The 19,651-nt window shown below is 34.5% G+C and overlaps 2 protein-coding genes across 3 annotated transcripts; one reads left to right on the top strand and one right to left on the bottom strand.

Moving 5' to 3' along the window:
- Positions 1 to 193: 193 nt before the first annotated feature.
- On the top strand, positions 194 to 6,218 carry LOC107826062 (2-oxoisovalerate dehydrogenase subunit beta 1, mitochondrial-like). The gene is made up of 13 exons (XM_016653006.2): positions 194 to 530; positions 1,803 to 1,914; positions 2,142 to 2,177; positions 2,265 to 2,324; positions 2,400 to 2,457; positions 2,542 to 2,639; positions 3,998 to 4,087; positions 4,161 to 4,229; positions 4,327 to 4,413; positions 4,648 to 4,743; positions 4,830 to 4,907; positions 5,844 to 5,930; positions 6,013 to 6,218. Exons 1-13 carry the CDS (start codon positions 340 to 342, stop codon positions 6,046 to 6,048), a joined length of 1,098 nt encoding a protein of 365 aa, XP_016508492.1. The 5' UTR covers positions 194 to 339; the 3' UTR covers positions 6,049 to 6,218.
- An 828-nt stretch (positions 6,219 to 7,046) lies between these two features.
- On the bottom strand, positions 7,047 to 16,747 carry LOC142176366 (TATA-box-binding protein-like). 2 transcript variants are annotated; one of them, XM_075243736.1, is made up of 10 exons: positions 16,517 to 16,747; positions 15,689 to 15,792; positions 14,950 to 15,037; positions 12,578 to 12,649; positions 11,512 to 11,562; positions 11,189 to 11,233; positions 10,281 to 10,373; positions 8,500 to 8,601; positions 8,330 to 8,403; positions 7,047 to 7,628 (listed from the first exon to the last, which is right to left on the bottom strand). In XM_075243736.1, coding segments are annotated over exons 4-10 (420 nt in total). In that variant the 5' UTR covers positions 12,632 to 12,649; positions 14,950 to 15,037; positions 15,689 to 15,792; positions 16,517 to 16,747; the 3' UTR covers positions 7,047 to 7,627. The 2 variants fall into 2 exon arrangements, with proteins under 2 accessions (XP_075099837.1, XP_075099836.1); XM_075243735.1 differs by having other exon boundaries at positions 15,689 to 15,780.
- Between the last annotated feature and the right edge of the window lie 2,904 nt (positions 16,748 to 19,651).

The raw sequence follows: 19,651 nt of genomic DNA, 5'->3' as shown, positions 1-19,651 counted from the left end.
ATGTTATAGTCCATATATTTTAATTTTGAAATAAATTTATTTCCTTTAATTTTATCCATTACGAAATTCTCTACTAAAACCAAATCAAAATGATTTGACGGCTAACATTATAGTACAAATAAACCGGTTAAGTGTATAGGATAATCTCTGTCAACGTGGACCATGTGTAGATTTCTTAATTTCATTTTGTCCCATACCAAACTCTAATAAATTCTCTTCAATACAACTTCAACACTCCTCTTCTTCCTCAGATATTTAGCTCAATATATTTTGCAGACTCCCACTTTCTCCAAATAAACATATTGTTGTTCTGAAAATTTCAATCCTAGTAAAAATTACATGAAAATGGCAAGCAGTTTCAGAAGAATTGGAAAATTGGCTTCAATTTCTTCCAAAAATCAAAGTAGGGGATTCTCGTCAACAGTTGATCAGACGCTTAAAAAAAGTGAAGGAATCAGTCCGAGCAAATCTGTCAACCTTTTTACTGCTATTAATCAAGCTCTTCACATCGCCTTAGACTCTGATCCTCGGTATCTTTTTAATTGTATATGTATTTTTTCCAATTTCCTTTTTTGGTAAGTGTACGAAAAAGTTGTGAAGTTTTCCTGTCCCTAGATCAGTCTATCGCTCAATCACGAATTAGAAATTAGCAAAGCGGGAAAAGAAAAAGTTGTGAAGTTTTCCTGTCCCTAGATCAGTCTATTGTTGTTAATTTGCTTGATTAACAAAAGGAAAAAGTATTACTAGTACTGTACTTTTAAACTACGTGGATGGAGGAAAAGGGAAAAAAAGAAGAAAAAAGAAAAATACAATCTTTAAGTTATTCGGGAATAATACTGATGGATAAATTGAATGGTCTACAAAGATTTCATAATGAGAATCTCAAGTTGGAGAAGGTGGAGAAAGCAAGTTCCTTTCCTTGTACAAATACAGTTTCTAAGTAAAAAGCCAAGAAGCTATCTTTTCGTTAAAGTGAAATGATTCTTTTTTATACCACCTCTCAATTCTCATTTGGAGGGTCATAAGTATGTGATATTTGGTATAATATTTAAAATTTCCATTTTTTTAAACATGATTTAGCTAGTCTATGCTGGTCAAAGACTGGTCAAATGTCCTTAAGAAACAGAAATAGTCCATTCTTTTTGTATTTTTTTTATTTTTTGATAAATTTTCCAACAGAAGCTTTATAATTGGATATCTATTCTCATCATGTTTTTGTATCAGTATGTGAGTACTTCAAACCAATCTCATGTATGCATCATTTGTCATTTGCTATGTACTTTGCATAACAACTAATTTTAAGCACCGACACATGAATGGATAAGAATGGTTGAATGAAGAAGGGGGTGGTGGTGGGGGGAAGGAGATGTTGCTCCCACAACATTCTCGTTCGTTGCTTTTCTGCAGAATAACTGTACCGTTTGTATTATCCCAAGAATACCTCTTTTACTTTCCCAGAACAGTATTACGAGTAATGCAACAATGCATTTGCGTTAAGCTTCTCCAGAAGTATAAGGATGATAGCTTGAGCCTTCAGCTTTTGACTCCTTACCTTCATAGGAGTTACCAGTTGCTTCCAGCTTAACTTTGGAATATTAGTTGACACAGACACGCAAATCCCAGTATACTTGTTTAGATTGCATCTAAATAGCATCCAAACTTCTTCAAGTAATGCTGACCATTTCAGCTGGATCTACTCATGCTCAATAATAGATTATGCTTTTGCCGGCCTGTTCTCTTTTACTTGCAATTTTTATGTGCTTGTTTATGGTTCATTGATGAAAGATGAATTTTCTTCTCAGTGCTTATGTATTTGGAGAAGATGTTGGTTTCGGTGGTGTCTTTCGTTGCACTACTGGATTAGCTGACCGATTTGGAAAACAGAGAGTTTTTAACACTCCTTTATGTGAGCAGGTATATCTGTAGCTTATCTACTATATTCCACATCCGCTCTAGCCCTTTCTGGGTGAAAGACCTGAGCTAATACCAGCTGTTTCTTTGTTTTAATAATAAGAAATTCAGCATATATTTCATTTGACACAATGTGTGGTGCATAAGAACCTGACCATTTGGTTGCTCCGCCATCTCAAATTACTTTCTTGTGTGAAGAAGTGTATCCACTAATGGTTTTTGATGTGCAGGGCATAGTTGGATTTGCTATTGGTCTGGCTGCAATGGTCAGCTTCTGAGCTCTAAATACTGAAAGCTAAATAGTTGTTAACTGTTTGCTGATATTGTTATTTTTCTGCTTCCTTAAATTTCAGGACAATCGAGCTATAGCAGAAATTCAATTTGCCGATTATATTTTTCCTGCTTTTGATCAGGTATGCATCTTCGCCGAGTCATGTACTAGCATATTGGCATGACATTTGTTGACTGTCAGATTTTTCGTTTTGTAGATCGTCAATGAAGCTGCGAAATTCAGATATAGGAGTGGTAATCAGTTCAACTGCGGAGGTAATTGGAGGAGAACATATGATTTTATTGCACTTCATCATTTTATCTAAGTTTCAAGATGCCGAGCTGCCTCATGGTTTCCAGGCTTAACTATTAGAGCACCTTATGGAGCTGTTGGACATGGCGGGCATTACCACTCACAATCCCCCGAATCTTTCTTCTGCCATGTTCCTGGTATAAAGGTATCCCACGTCTTTCTTTGCATCTTACACTTGTCAGGTTTCTTTTGCATGATTTTTCTCAAAATTACCATATTATATGTTTAGTTTCCTCTTTAATTCTTTATGGAGCATCGGCACTATTGATGTGATTGACTCCTTTCCATGTGCTAGTGTTACTGAAATAACCCTATCACCAATCCTTTTAGTTCTATAACTTTATTCTTAAGTTCTGGTGCTAAAATGATTTTCATACGTTTCTGTTTTTTCCTATCTCACATTACCGTAATTTATAACCTCTGTAGTTAATCACTCTAGCATTTTCCCGTACACGTAGTCTTATGTAAATTGCAATATCAATTCTCCCCGTTAAGCTATCTAGTAATTTTATTTTATTTTCTGTCAATGAACCTGAATTCACGTGGCAAGTATGATGGACCGACTTCTTTACCCATACCGTCCATAACTGGAACCCTTACTTATACTTCCTCACGTCCAGTGGCAGAGCCAGAATTTTTCACTAAGGGGAGCCAAAATATAAACAAGTAAACACATGAAAAAGCCAAGGGCATTCTACATATAGTGTATATACATAAAAAGAAATTTTACCTAGCTACACAGTAATTTTCCGGCGAAGGGTTATCAATTTACACCCCTTGGATGAAGGTGGCTCCGCCACTGCTCACATCCAAGTGGTGAGGTGATGGAACACTTTTCCTTATATTTTTCATCACGCCCAGGTGCCGATGTAGCATATACCCAGGAGAGCACATCTCCATTTAGTATTGTGAGGAATTATCATAAATTGACTTCTTTTAGCTGGTCGTTGCCTTACCCCAGTCCTCATTTATGTGGGTTTAGTACTGGCAATGTGAGTTCAAATAGGATGCTAGCAAACACATGCAAAGTTTTCCGTCTCTACAAGGTGGACATTCTTTTTTTCTATTTTCTTTTGATAAGTCTCTACAAGATGGACATCCAATATTTGTTTGTCAAGTTCTTCCCTTCAAATGAGAAAAATCGTTATTCTCCAAATACAGTATATATATTGAGTTTCTCCATTCGTGAGCCATCACCATCTTGGGCATTGGTTGGATTGTTGACTGATTATTTTTCGAGGTTGCTTGTTTCCTTTCTTGATTTAAAGTGAAGCACCAAGCTCCGTGATTCCATTAGTATCTTCTATATGCTCACTCTGTTTTCCCTCTCTGTCACCTTTTTGCTTATAGTTTCTCCTCCTAAAGGATTCTGGGAATAATTATTTATATTTACTTTTCCTGAAATTCTTGATATATTTTCTTTAGAAACCAGATGCACTTCCTTTTTCTTTATAGAATTGAATGCATACCTTTGACAACTTTTTGTGCAATTATTTGTGTAAGGTGGTCATCCCACGCAGTCCACATCAAGCAAAAGGATTGCTGTTGTCGTCCATACGTGACCCAAATCCTGTAGTCTTTTTTGAGCCAAAGGTAATCACTTTTTCCTTCCTCGTAATACTCTTTGCTGCAGGAAGATCATTGAATATGTCTGGATGAATCTCAGATGCTTTACCGGATGGCTGTTGAAGAAGTTCCTGAAGATGATTATATGTTGCCTCTCTCTGAGGCAGAGGTATGATGTTTTGTTTAATTGTTTATTATGAATTTGAAAGCTGAAGAGCATGCTACCATTATCTTATCAAAAAAATCTGATGCATGCAAAAATGCAGGTCATCAGGGAAGGTAGTGATATCACATTAGTTGGTTGGGGAGCTCAGCTATCTACTATGGAGCAGGCATGCATTGAAGCTGCAAAGGTGAATACTAGGTTCTAATAGATCTGTTATAATATGTTGCCTTGAATAGATTTCTTGTCATTCCATTAGTTCTTTTTACCAGTATAAATGCATTTTATTGTCCATGGGTTTTGCATGCTCAAACTTCTTTCTCACGCTTGGTATTGTATCATATCTATCAGTTAATCTTTCAGCTGTACCTCTTATGTACTTCTCCTGATTACTTATCAGCTTCTAAATACGTATATACTATAGGAAGGGATCTCATGCGAACTGATAGACCTTAAAACTTTAATACCATGGGACAAGGAAACAGTAGAGGCTTCCGTCAAAAAGACAGGAAGGCTTCTGGTGAGTATTCTAAGCAATGCTTTATGGAATTGAAGAGGTAATCTCATCCTAATTAAATAACTTACAGGAAGTTTTCTTGTTTGTAGGTTAGTCATGAAGCTCCTGTGACAGGTGGATTTGGTGCTGAAATTTCTGCATCTATAGTTGAACGTTGCTTTACAAGAGTAAGTATTTACTTATTTTAGGTCTCCTTTGTAGACTTCTGTTAGTTTCCTTTTTCTTTCCTGGATCACCATTATAAATGTCAAACCTTATATGAGATCTCATAGGCAAGGTCATATGTCCTCTGTGCTTTTGGATTTGTGAAACATAGTTGAAGTAAGCAGTCTTAAGGAATAATGAGTGGTACCTAGGTTGTTTGGAAAAATATAAACAGCTTAGAGCTTTTGCTATACTCCTGGTTATTGGACTGGCGTCATATCTTACTTGTGTGAGTGGGTGAGGCTACTGAACCTGTCAGTGTTGTCTAGCATCTGGGTAACTGGGTTAGCTAAAAGTTAAGTATTTGCCACATGCCTTATCTCAGGTTCAGTTACTAGGTCCTGTTTAAAACCAGAAGTGCTTAATGAATCGCAACCTTGTGTGGGTATCAATATTCTTTGCTGTGCACATGAATAATTTATGTATTAGAGGTGATTGTCTTGGATAGGGGTGTTTTAGTGAGGCCCTTCTGTTAGTTGAGGATGTCAATACTAGCATAAACATGAACATGCTGCAAGAAGCTAGCAGTTCTAGTATGAGCATTTTAGTTCTCCAATCTCTTTTTATCAAATAGAAAATGTCCTATGTTCGAAGAGGCAGAACCATGATTTAAACTTAATGAATCTAACCTTTAAAGTTCTTAACACTGAATTCATTTTAATTTTGAAGTGATGGGTTCAAAATTTAATATTTGGTGACATCTTAGTGGTTTCATGCACGCACACACAGAGATAAAGGTTTTTTGTCGAAATACTGGGTTCAGTTGAATCCGTTAAACATAGACTCCATCTGCATCTGTGTATTCTCATATTCCTATGTTTTTCTCATGTTCCAATATTTTGTTAAGACGTTACGAAATGAAGTACTTATAAGTGTTCAATATTTGAGTTGCTTTGCAGTTAGAAGCTCCAGTGGCCAGAGTATGTGGGTTAGATACCCCTTTTCCTCTTGTCTTCGAACCCTTTTACTTGCCTACAAAGAACAAGGTAACTGGTCTTGAAACTTCTTTCATTTTTAAAAGATTTCACCCAGAGTCTGACTAAAGTACTGATCCTTCTTTGTTTGCAGATACTGGACGCAATCAAATCTACTGTGAATTACTAATGCTCTTCCACTCATGTGGAGCCAGTGCCACACTAGATTGTTATTTCAACTAATTTATGCATTGTGTAGTTCATGATTGGGTGTCCTGTATTAACATACAAGTACACAACATTCCCTGTTATTTCTACTACTAATAACAATTAATTCAAAGAAAAATCTATATTCGGTTACCCCTGTCATTCTAGTACTGGCTCGCTGCTATCTGTTTTGGTACATAAGCTGCGTTATTTGAATCTAGATTGTCCATCTTACATAGCTTTCGTATGACCCATCATTATAAAGGTAATTGGTGAAAAAGAGAAATGAAGAGTCATTTACTACACAGTTTGAGTTTCTCAAAAGGTACTCCTGGCCATCCAAAGTAGTTTTATCAAATTTTGTTTCCCCTTGACCCCCTCCCCCTTTCTTTCTTTCAACAACTTTTAAAGTTTAAAAAAGAATTACTCCTTCCGTTTTAATTTAGATGACATATTTTACTTATTAAGAGTCAAATTGTATATATTTTAACCAATATTTTAAAATATACTTTTTGATCATATGTTTTGTGTAGTTTTTGAATATTTAAATTTTATTTTAAAATACTAAGTTGAATTAATCCAATTTAGATTTAAAATTTAATCAAATTGATTCTCGAAAAAAAAAATGAGTACTTTATTTCTAAATAGTATATTGATTACTAAACAACTTACTGCTAGAAAATATTTACCCATATGTTTGGTATGATAGTCATTTTTAATGAAAAGTATGGACGTTTCTCCGGTTGGAGCGCACAGCTTACTTCCCCTTATGATAAACTAGGGGTAATGACTTGGAAGATTCATATACTCAAGCTACTTCATCGACGACTGTTGATTTACATTTTTTCGGATCATCGAGGACTAAGAGACGAGAAGGCACCCCGAAAGCTAAGCTTAAAAGCTAACTGTTTTAGCAGTAAATAAAGGAACTATTAACATGAACAAGATCACAAGATTAACAAGGATCAATGTGGCCAAAGTTCAGGGAAAGGACAATTGTGGAAAAATATCATATCAATATAGTCCATAGTCCAACAAATGAATGGCTCACCCACACACAGTATATATAAAGCTAACATGTCTATGCACAGTAACTGAGAAAGTATTCCTCACTTCATTCAAAGTTGGGTTGGCTGATGATTCCCGGTTGAGAGGCAACTATATTTTTGTACATAAAGCTATAATTTAGGAGCAGGAAAAACTTTCGACAAAGAAGGCAAGTAATACAAATACTTTTCAGGTCCGACTGAGGAGAACTAAATCAAAAAACCGCTTTAAAACATTAAGACTCAACAACTACGAGAATAAGGAACCAACGACCAGCTCCCTTTTTTTTTCTCTCCCCCAATTGAATTTATGATATGCTACAAGTGAAGTAATACAGTTATCGGGATCCTCCTAAAGTTCCACCCTATCAGTTTTAATTTAAACAAACGTCCATAAAAGCTGATGCCTCATTTATAGAATATCTACAGTTAAAGAAAAACAAAGAAGTCTCCAAATATGAACCACCCTGCAGTCAGTCATAGCAGATGCTCCACTGCATGAAACAGTCTCTCAACTCTGCGAGCAACCAACATCAGTAATATAAAGATGAGGATTAGTTCGCTACCAATATAGAGCAACAAACTGCATTTACTTGATATAAATCACTTTAGTGCAACAGAGCTCCCTACAATTGCACATGGTGCTCAAATAAAGAATACCCCGCCTCTCTTTTTTTCTAAAACTAATGATCTTGTCCTTCTGAACTATTTCATCTTTCTTTTTTGAGTTCCTCTCAAAGCTAAAAGTTAACGCCACAGGAGCTTCAACATTGCATGGCAAAGACAAATAAATTTTCTTCTCTTTAAACATAAAGGGAAAGGGAAACATTTTCTGCTACAAGCATCTCGGTTTTCCTCTCACCAATAAATGGTTTCACTATTCCATCCAAAAGCAAGACATACAAAATCATTTTTTCGTGGCATCTAATGCATTAACTACAAATAAGAACTAGAAAATTACTCCTCGTGTATTAATGCATGCTAAATAACTGACTAGCGGTTCCCCAGCACTTAGAAGTACCAACCCCTTTATCACATATTTAAAAGGCTATCATCAGAATACCCCTCCAATTGACAGCGAAACTACAGTTCATTAAGCTGGATTTGAGCCAGCTCATCACAGCTGTCAGAACCCCCCCCCCCCTTTGTTGAGTAATGGACTAATATTTTATCACCCAAAACAAAAGTTGTGCACATACAAACAACCGATTGCCATACCATTGCTGATTCTTCCTGAACTCAGTAAGAACTGGGTATATGTTCTCAAAGGCAGTATATGTCTCATCTCTAACCTGAAATTCATATAAAATGCTGAGCATGGTAAACCACCAGCATAACATGTAGAAATTTAAAGAAGAATCCATTAGAAGGCAGAGACTATGTATTACCTTAGCTCCTGTGATGACAATTTTCCCAGAAACAAAAATAAGCAGCACTATTTTTGGTTGTTTCATGCGATATATTAATCCAGGGAATAGTTCTGGCTCGTACTGTACCAAGAAAATTGGAAGATGATAAATACAGGGAGGAATATCAAAGTCAATATATCTGTCAGAATTCCCACTAAACAGTTCTTTCGACATTCTATTTAAGATGTCATGATTCTAATGAATATATCAAGGTACTGAAACTCGAGCATTGCCACCTGGCCAACCACTCGGAACTATGTACCAGTTGCTTTTCTGGTCAGAAACAAGGGTAAAACTCATTTTACATCACAAATAATAAGTGATGCACAAGGGACAGTTTACCACAAATCACTAGAACTTAGCACAAACCACTCCCTATTATGACACAACATTTATCCCATGAACTAATTATTTACCAAAATTGGAACATGTTTACAATATTGCAAAAGGGAATGCAGTGACCGCGAGAGAGACTGAGGACTGCATAGTTATAGCAACAGTAGTTTGACCATAAAGAAAGGAAGCAAGTGTGTCGATTGGCTAGAATTGGAGCTAGATTTTATTTATCTTTCCGTTCTTCTTACCCCCCCCCCCCCACATGCAGAAAGGAGGGGAATATAGCACCAACATCACTGGTAATATAATCAGGAAGGTCGCAAACTTTCGGTATGTAACAAATACTAACAGGCTGCATTAGAAGATCCAAAACACATGCTGAAAGGTTCTTTGCCAATCAGTGGACTCGAGCCTACTTGGACACAAATCAAGATCTAAGTTCAGCTTTAACTATCTTCATCAAAATTCAGTTAACTAAATGGTTTCTCTAAAAATGGGTGATAATAATTACAGAAAACAAATCGATCTTAGTACACATACCATATTTTGTAAATGAAGTTAAATTGACTGACATAACTATATTATTTAGTAGGAAAAAATATTATAGTAGTAATTGATAAATAATTGTGATGAGGAAACATCAAACCATGGTTTAAGTTTGAATTGTTAATGGATATAATTGGTAGAAGATCTGAAGTTCTACAGTATGTCAAATACTTCAGACTTGTCAAAGCACAGGATGTCATCAATTGGGAATGGACGATTATCATTCATGACCCAGGTTTTGTCACTTCAATTCGGCACCATTTGCAGCTAACCCATGGTTAAACCAAGACCATCACTAGTGACTTTTCTGGTTGATAATGACCCAACCAATTCGAGGAATAGATTTTTGTTCTCAAGCTTGTTTGCTTATTCTATGCTAGCAAAAGCATTGTTGACCTCACAGTTTCACATAAAATTTCAGAGTCCTTTGAAGTTCCGTGCATTTCAAATAACATTCGTTTTAAGGCAACTGACATGAAGAGGTCAACAATGCCTAATATCTCAAACCACTGATACATCAAATTCTAAGAATTTTATCTGTTACCATTACAATTGCAGGATACTGCATATGAAAACTGATAAATAGGAAGACATATCGAGGAAAAAGGTTACTACTTCCAACAAATTCAAGAGAAATGATACATCGAAATTTCAAAAACTTGATCTGCTACAGATACAATTAGAGGATAATACAAAAGAAGACTGAAAAATAGAAAGAAGGCAAAAGCTGATTCTTGTCTGACAGAGTAACCCAACCAAATAACCGCAGATCAATCAGATGAAGGGCTTATACCTTATAGGTATAACAGGATTGCAATTACAATATTCACTAGATTTATGAATACTAAGAAATAGTGATATAATATGTCAATACTTACACTTGAGAAAGCACCGTGGGCATATGCAAGGCCTTCAAGTCGAATAGGAAATTTAACATCACAAGAACCAACTATATTCTGGATCTTAAAATCCTACAATGGAGCAAAACAATTCAAATAACTGAAACATATAGCAGAAACAGCAAAAAGAACAAAATTGCAGCTAGACTAGGATTATTTGGCAACTTCTCCTATAATTGTGTATTGTTTCCAGAAAACTAGGAACAAAGAAGAGAAGCTTTGCCTAGAAGCGTTTTAAGTCATTCTGAAGCATTTTCAAAGCACGTGTCAATTCTTGAAAAAACAAATATAATGTCTTAGCCGCTTCCAGAACATTGCAAACTGCGTACTGAAGGCTTTCAAGCACATATCCCAGCTCACAACGTTTATAAAGTTTTCTCTGCACAACTTGTTGATTGAGGATGTAATTTTACCTTTGGCCTTGGTTCTAGGGAATATCAAAGCACCAGACTAGCCTGTCGAATAGATCACTCCCTCTGAAGGCTCAAATCGATATTCTGATTTTTCTTTTGTAGTGATATCATTAATATACTTAATGTCTTCTTATTTATGTATATGGGAAAATCCTTTATTCACGTGAAAATAGGTACCGGCATTGACAGGTTAGGTCCATCCAGCTATAGTGGATTAGATCCAAGGGTAGTTATGAGGTAAATTTTAGAAAAGCGTTTGCACCCTATGATGGACAAATGTTCCAAAATATGTAAAGAACGCAGTAATCAGGATGGAAACATAAACATATTCTTCCCTCTCTTTTTTTTCTGAAGAGGCAGTTTTTCTCCTTTCCTATTCCTTATTTTCATTCTCACATCCAGGATAAGGGAAGGGGATATGTATAGTTTTCTATAAAATCTCAATAAACTGAATAACTGAGCAAAAGTGGTTACCTTAAACTTGGCTGGAAAACCAAGCTTTTGAATGATTCTAGCATACTGTAAAAGATTAGGAAAACATCAAAGTAAGAAAGATAGGCACTTCAAATAAAAAGAAAATGAGAACTTGACAATTTATGAAAATAACTACTGAAGACATAAAAAGCCTGCTGAACAGTCGGAACCTTTTCAAGAAATATACTAGACAGATGCTAAATCCAAATTAGTATTGTCTGATTCATTGAACTTTCTGATAAAGTTTGTCTGATTCAGTGAACTTAGATAAGCATCTGGATTCATCACAAAGGATACAATACTAGCTATTAACTAGTACATACTTTCCGTGCTGCCAACTTTGACTGTTGTTCACTTTTTGCTCCAGTACAGACCTGAGACAAATAAATTCACAATTAGAAGGCATGAGTTTTAAGCAGAAAGTAGATAATAAAATGAGTATTTCTGGATAGCAATGAGAAGCTATGTTGCTCAGATCCTTCAATAGTCTTGCCGCACCCATGTCGATCCTACACGATTTGGGTGTGGGTGTGGGAGTGGGTGTGGGATCTGCACTCGATTTAGTCAACCTAACTTGGGTGTTTGACTTCACCTATCGCCAAGTATAGGTTGATTGGGTATTTGGTTTGACTTTTGAGGTTATGTCATATACTCCCTCTGTTTCAAAAAGATTGGCACTATTTCCTTATCAGTTTGTTTCAAAAAGATTGGCACTATGACACCTTTCAATATTTTCCTTAATAAGAAGCATTTATAACCACACAAATGTTATGACAGGTTTCAGACCACAAGTTTCAAAAGTTTTAGAACCACACAAATGCTATGGCTTATTTAAGACCACATATCTCAAAAGTCTTTCCTTCCTTATTAAAGTTTGTGCCAAGTCAAATTAAGATAATCTTTATGAAACGGAGGGAGAGTGTGTGTGTGTGTGATATATTAGAACACTTTACTATTTTACCAGATAACTTATGAATAAAATATTTATATATATTAGAACACTTTACTATTTTACCAGATAACTTATGAATAAAATATTTAAGTCTTAACAAAGAATTTAATTATACTAGCTTTTATATAATTTCAATAAACTGACGAAATATATACTTATATATATATATCGTAATATACATTTATTGGTTTCATCTTAACACCCGCACCCATACTCCTACATGTATCCCCGAATCCCAAAAGTCGGGTGATGACAAATCCGACTTCTAAATCCGAACCCCTGTCAGGTGCCCACACCCCTATCCGAGCAACATAGATGAGAAGTTCATGAACAAGGTTAAATTTTAAGTTCCAGAATTATTTGAATCAATCAACAAGATCAGTGACAGTGTCAATACTTGCTAAGACCAAACCCATCAAAAACCGTTTAAAACTTACCATCTTCCCAGAAGCAAAAATCAGTGCTGTAGTTTTTGGTTCTCTAATTCTCATGATCACTGCAGCAAAACGCTGAAAACACAATAACTAGTTAAAACGATATATACTTTCATTCTCAATTGCTTGACAAAGATGCACGGATGATGCAACAACAAACATCCATAGCTAGTCGGTTCAGCAGATTCAAGTGGAATACAGGTTTACGAAAGAGGTTACACAGTATAACTTTGGAAGCAAATATAAAACAATTACTACTCAATTGCTCTACACACAGATTCATGTCATAGTAAACAGTTTACATAGATGCCTCATACTAATGATAGAATACCTACTTTTAATGATTCATGGATTACTTCGTATGAAACTGAGAATAGATACAATCTTATATATTGTCAAACCATAAATAGGAATATCAAATATATCATCTTAGAGCTCAAAAATCAAGTGAACAAAGTAGGGAAAAACAAACATAGGAGATATCACTGACTAAGGAGATCCAATTACACAATGGTGAGCAATTCCTAGCTGACATGGGCAAGTTGGTAACAAAGATAAGACTTGGATACGTGACAAAGATAAGTAACAAAGATACTCCACATTGAAGACTAGGTGACCATCAGATAAGACTTAAAAATAAAGTGAGTTGTTAAGTGCCAAAAAAACACCAAATTGGACTTATGATTTGCGGATCATAGTTGTGGTACCCCCACCCCCCATCCACCCCCAAAAAAACAACCCTCAATACCTAAACCAAAATGGAAAAGAGGGGAAAATAATGGACGCAAGCAAACCAAGCTGCTAAGGCTCACGAGCACCCAGTTTTTGTAAAAGATCAAGCTCCATATTTTAAGCAAAACTCAAGCTGACTCATGCTCTGATGAAATTATTGCAAACCAAGTTCAACTAGTTAAAATTGCATGGCCATATATGCGTGTACAATATATAAACCCCATGATCAACTATGTGTACATATAAAGAAGATACCTAAATATTCTTTTAGATATTCTAAAAACCTCCAAACGGAACTCTCCCAATTCAATCTCACTAATAATCTCTTTTCTTCTTAATCTCTTATCTTCTCTCTCTATCTCCTCCACTCTCCCCTATATCCATCATTTTATCTGTCCATTTCAAACTCTACCTTCCCCCCTCCCCACCTAGGGTTCTCTCAAAAGGATAGTTCACTTTCTTCATCTCATTTTGTTCTCATTCTTCTCTCTTCAACCATAAATATCATGCAACTGCCATAATGAAGCTTATTCTAAGTATGTTTGATCCCGAGACTGAGATAAGGTTAATGAGGAATTTTAAGTGCACTGTGAATCTAAAACAGTTTCAGCATTTAGGGCACTGATTAAAATATCAGATACATAAAGATGTGACATCCCAGTGCCATACTTTCATATCTAATCAAACTGGCCCTGGTGTTGAAAACAATTTCTAGATGTGGAAATAGAATAACTCCTATATCTTTTTTATTATAATAGGATAACTCCCATATGCATAAACACATCGATATATATTATATTTAAATATAAAGACTTCTATATCAGCACAAACAGTGGCAAAAGACATTCTGTTTATTTGGGATTCCACAAGAAATATTCTAATAAATTAGACATTCTCCAGTTTTATGTAGAGAAAGAATGAAAGAGATGCAATTGATTTCATTCTTAGGGGGTTCATCCTTAGCTTGTTACAATAAATGAAGAGACCAAGGCCTTGATCGAACTCAAGTTGGTCAATAACTAAGCTGAATGAATACAGCTCGTACTTTAATTTTAATTAATCGAGCTGATCTCAGAACTTAGTTTTGGAACTACGCCGAACTAGAGCACAAGCCTCAGCTGAGACGTGCTACTGGTGACCAAGCATTCAAAAAATAAGACCACTTTGTTCACAAGTCCTTATTCCGGTCTCTGTTACTCGCTTACGCTTCTTTTTGTGAGCACTAAATCTTAAAAATATGAAAGCAAAAAAGAAATGAATCCATTCACAAAGTTAGATCTTAAAACAAGTCATTTGCAAGGAAACCGCTAAAGGGAAAAATTTGAGAATGGCCTCACAACAGTCACATGCTCAAACAAAGTTCACTTGATCCTGCAGGAGGCACCTATTATCTCCCCAAATTTCACCGCCAAAAAAGCAACAAGTGAAAGTTAATTTTTTTTTTCAAAATCATTAAGTTTAAAATAAATCATTTTGCAAAAGAACAGGTTAGCACACGTAACAAATCTCTGACAATCTCATAATAAGGAGATCTCAATGCACAGAACTCCATTCACATGTTAGATAAAACTCATTGTGAATGTGCATTAAGAGGATCAATGATCTTATAAACAATTATAACAAACTATGGCACATAAAGATACCTTTGGATTGTACTCTGCATTTCGAGCTTGAAGTGCAATGGCTTTAAGGTCCAACTTGCAGTCCAGATTTACTGTTGACACAATATTCCTAGCAGTGAAAAAGTATGACAGACACATAGGTCATTTAGAGGAAATCTACTTTCAAAATCCAAACTACTGAGAGCTTGCACCACTAAAGTTATTCACCACCAAAAGTACTTTTATCACTTGTTGTTCAACTTTTGTAAACCGAAAGTGTGCAGTATGTTTAGGGCAACGTAAGCAACACAAGAAAATTTGCCAGGCAATAGAAGAGAATTATTAACTAATTACATATTTCTGTCTTTCGATGTTATTACTCGTTTAACAAGACTGAAAAAGATTTGAGAATAATATTATAAAAGTTCTTACACACGTTACTTTTAAAATAAAATAAAAAATTGTGCACATATCTTATTTGAAATTCGAAAATTTTATGAACGAAACTTTCTTCTTTTCAGTTCCCCGTTTTCAGTTTCTCCCTTCTGCTCCATCCGTCTTAATGCAATTAATATAAATATTTGTTTTCCCAAACATAATTTTGACAAGTTAATAGAACTCTTTGAGTCTGAATATTTCATTCCAATGATCGTTTAGAAAGCAATAAATACTATGTTTTCGGGGTAAGCGTTAATGACCAATGACTTGTAAACAATTCGTAGGCCCTATTACTAGCATTTATTGCTGATAAACATAGTAGAAGTAATGAGAAATAACTTACTGGAGGGTAGGGACTATTCCAGAAGGGTGCTTGGTGAGACCCACTGGTTGGCTCCCTTCCAATCCCTGATCCGCCACTCCTCTTTTAACTCCCTACACAAACCTCTACAAAATGGATTAAAGTAGCAGATATTATCAATATCTCCTTCATAAAGTATACTAATACAGCAACAACTACACGTCAATCCCAAGCTAATTGGGTCGACTATATGAATACTCACTATCCAAGTCCCTCCACTTAGATCCATCTCAATTCAACATTCAAAAGATTAGTTCACTAACACTAAAAGTTATCTATATTTTCTACAAATTCAATACATCTCCTTCATCAATAATAAAAATAATAATTTTTCCAGCTAGAACTAAAGGATAAAAGACCAGAGGTTCCTTGGTACACAAAGCCGGACCGTAGTGAGGGTGCCAGTGAAATAGTGTAAGTGACACAAGACAGTTAAAAGAATCTAATAAAACAATAATAACTCTTCCCCTAAAGAAGAAAAATCCAATATCAATTCTGCACCCTCAGTCTCACCCTCCCCAATTTTTTTATTTTATTAATTGTTATTTCCCATTCAAGCAAATCAGGAGAATTAGGACAAGTTTGCTTATGCAAAATCAAGTGTATGTGCGAGTGTGTAAGATTTTCAATCGAACTCAACACGGAAAAAGAATGACTATAATGTAGCGCAAATTCGCACATAATTCAGACATAGACTTTGATTCAACTCATATAAGAAATCGTTGCAATAAAACTCGGAATATTGAGGTTTACAACTTGCTTAATGAAACAATATCAGACGATGATGAAAAAATTGGTTCAGATTCAGACCTTTGAGTGTAAAATCTAAACCTAGGGTTTGCTTAAATTCTGCTGATTCAGAGCTCAAAATTGGAGCGAAAAGTTGATTTTCGAAGGTGTACAGAAAGAAAAATAGGAATTGAAGCGGTAAGAATTTGAAAGAGAAGTTCTTTTATATGATAGAGGAAGATTTTTGTAGAGGTAGAGGTTATATAGAGGGGAGAAAAGAGAGTTGGAAAAGAGAAACGATTTGAAGAGCTTATGCGAAGACGTGTGGGATTTGGGTATTTGTGTGATGGGGTGATGGTTATAATTTACTTAATTAACCTTGTATGGCTGAATGTTGTTTAATGTCTTGATGGGTAGAATGGTAATTAAATTCAATACAGGCGCGTGAATGCCAAAAAGATTCGAGTATTTGTGTGATGGGTATTAAATTACGGAATTAACCTCATGTGGCTAACAGATGGTCCATGTTTCGAATGGATAGAATAGTAATAAAGCTTTGATCAATAGACAATAAAGGCTATAAATGGCTAAATAGATCATGACACGTGTCCTTTTATGTGTTTTTCTTATGGAAGTGGGGAAATTATTTTGCTCATAATATGAGTTTTTTGGCCTTTTACAAACTTGTTTTTAGTTTTATGACCCTATCTTTTTTTTACACATAGAAGATTTACTTTTACACATGAGAGATCTTTCATTTACACATAAAAGATCTAAAAAAGACATTTTCTTAAATTCAACATTGTAAAAAGCCAAGAAGGCCTAAAACAAGGGGTGTTCAAAGCCGAACCGAAATCGAAAATCGAACCGAAATCGAAGCTTAATGGCTTATTGGTATCGGGTTAACGGTTTAACGGACGGGGAACAGATTGAAATTTTTTTATTAACGGCTTATCGGTTTGGGGGCGGATTATTTAATTTTTTTAACGGATAATCCGTTAACCCGTTAAGAATATATATATATATATATATATATATATATATATATATATATATATATATATTAAATATCAAAAACCCTTCTACTTCTTCCAGCTATTAGCTTAGCTTATTCTCCCACCCTACAACAAGATTGTTTAAGCTGTTATCTATGGTTCACCTCTGCTTTTATTTTTTTAAACTAATGCATGTTGTCTATGTTTAATAGAAGAACAGTAGTGTTGTGCCACAACTTTTATCCCACAATAGTGACGATAATACTGTCTTGAATTATGTTCTGGGGAAAGAGCGCATTTGCGTTTCCTGTAAATTATTTACTGCTTATAATCCATCCATATTTCTATACATAACTGCCTTTTGCTCGGTGTTGTTTGTATGGTTAATGATATAGCGTGAAATGCCTGGTTGAGAGTTTAAGTTAGAAATTTGAAGTTGTTGTTTGAACTTTGAAGCTGCAGAAATTCAAGCACTGTTAGGCGTTAGCTGCAGGCCAAACATTTATGTGTAGACTGCTCACTTATGGATTAATCATTTTGAAATATCTATTCTGGACTCACTTTGAATATAGACTGGAATTTCCTATTCTGAATTAATATGCAAGGCGTTAACAGACATATGTATGTTTGGACTCATGTAATGTAGTCTGCTTTGGGATTTAATGGTAGGCGTTAACAGATATGTATGTCTGGACTCATATGTAGTCTGCTTTGGGATGTAATGTAGCATTCAATATGTTCTATTTTTTTCACTCTATAACACATGACACACTACATCATTCTTATGTAAGCGTTAACAAACATGTATGTCTGGACTCAATGTGTAATTTTCTATTCTGAATTTGTATGCTAGGCGGTCAACAAACAATTAATGCACGCAATATAGATTGCTTTAGGCCGATAAACCGTTCCATAACCGCCCGATAAGAGCTAAACCGATACCAATCCGCCCGATATCTTATCGGGTGGCTAGAAGATTAATACATTTAAAAGCTGATAACCGTTAAGCCAAATCGTTAAGAGTAATTAACCGTCCAATCCGCCCGATAAGCAGCCCTACCTAAAACCTCTTTTGTGAATGGGAATAAGTTTTAATTAGAATAATTTTCATTGCTAGTTTTAGGCGAGACTTAAAATTTTTGGTTTCGATGGAAGAAAAACTTTGAATTTTTTTATTTTAGTAGTACAAAGTAAGATGTAGTATTTTGGTATACAAATTAAAAAGAAAATTTGAAAATATGCATTAAAACTAGAAAGCATGAGATAAAATCTATATATTATTAAAAATCAAAGAAAAAGGCATCACATTAAATCAAGTGGTAGACTAAAAAAGAACCACATGGCATAATTAGTTATTTAGTTAAAAATTAGTTATTGGTTATTATTTTTGAATTTAAATATCTATAAATTTCAAAAAAAAAAAATTACCAATTCAAATTGGAGAATAGTTTCTTCCTAATAATGTATATAGACGACGACAAGTGTAGATTTTGAAATTAAGTTGGTAGTCGGAGTTTAATTGCCAAGTGTCATAACCATACGATGACAAGTGTAGATTTCTAGGAGAATTCTCCAATAAAGTTGGAGTTTTAAAATTATTTTAAAATAAAAAATAAAATTTTAAAAAATAAAAAATCGCCAATTCAATTTGGGGATTAGTTTCAAGTTGGAGTTTTAAAATTATTTTAAAATTAAAAAAAACTTTAAATTCAAATTTGGAAGTAATTTCTTCCTAATATGATAGTCTATATACATATCAATATCTATCTATATATCTATATAAAATAGGAGAAGCAAATCAATGTAATGATGTCAAGTATAACAACAAAAATTTAATAATTTTCACATTTTAGGACAAACCTCCTATAAATTTGGGAATTCATAAATTATTTAAAAACAAAGAAAAAAGGAAATGAAAAAAAAAGACATAAAGAAAAAAATAGTTGTCAATTTAATCTGGGGAGTAGTTTCAAGTTGGAGTTTTTAAAAACAAATTAAATAAAAAACTTTAAATTCAAATTTGGAAGTAATTTCTTCCTAATATGATAGTCTATATCCATATCAATATCTATCTATATATCTATATAAAATAGGATAAGCAAATCAATGTAATGATGTCAAGTATAACAACAAAAATTTAATAATTTTCACATTTTAGGACACCTCCTATAAATTTGGAAATTCATAAATTATTTAAAAATAAAGAAAAAAGGAAATGAAA

Source organism: Nicotiana tabacum, chromosome 22 (genome assembly GCF_000715075.1).
Source record: "Nicotiana tabacum cultivar K326 chromosome 22, ASM71507v2, whole genome shotgun sequence".
Classification (NCBI taxonomy): Eukaryota; Viridiplantae; Streptophyta; class Magnoliopsida; order Solanales; family Solanaceae; genus Nicotiana; species Nicotiana tabacum.
The sequence above is the reverse complement of the archived record's forward strand: the minus strand, read 5'-3'. Positions and strand labels throughout refer to the sequence as shown.

Bases quoted from the DNA above. Each gene is read 5' to 3' on its own strand.
- LOC107826062 (XM_016653006.2), top strand. From the start codon at position 340: ATGAAAATGGCAAGCAGTTTCAGAAGAATTGGAAAATTGGCTTCAATT. The intron at 4,088-4,160 runs GTAATCACTTTT...GATGAATCTCAG, and splicing joins TAGTCTTTTTTGAGCCAAAG to ATGCTTTACCGGATGGCTGT. The intron at 4,908-5,843 runs GTAAGTATTTAC...GTTGCTTTGCAG, and splicing joins TTGAACGTTGCTTTACAAGA to TTAGAAGCTCCAGTGGCCAG.
- LOC142176366 (XM_075243736.1), bottom strand. From the start codon at position 12,631: ATGAGAATTAGAGAACCAAAAACTACAGCACTGATTTTTGCTTCTGGG. The intron at 11,234-11,511 runs GTATGTACTAGT...AATCTTTTACAG, and splicing joins CAAAGTTGGCAGCACGGAAA to TATGCTAGAATCATTCAAAA. The intron at 8,602-10,280 runs GTAAGTATTGAC...TTCTTGGTACAG, and splicing joins CCCACGGTGCTTTCTCAAGT to TACGAGCCAGAACTATTCCC.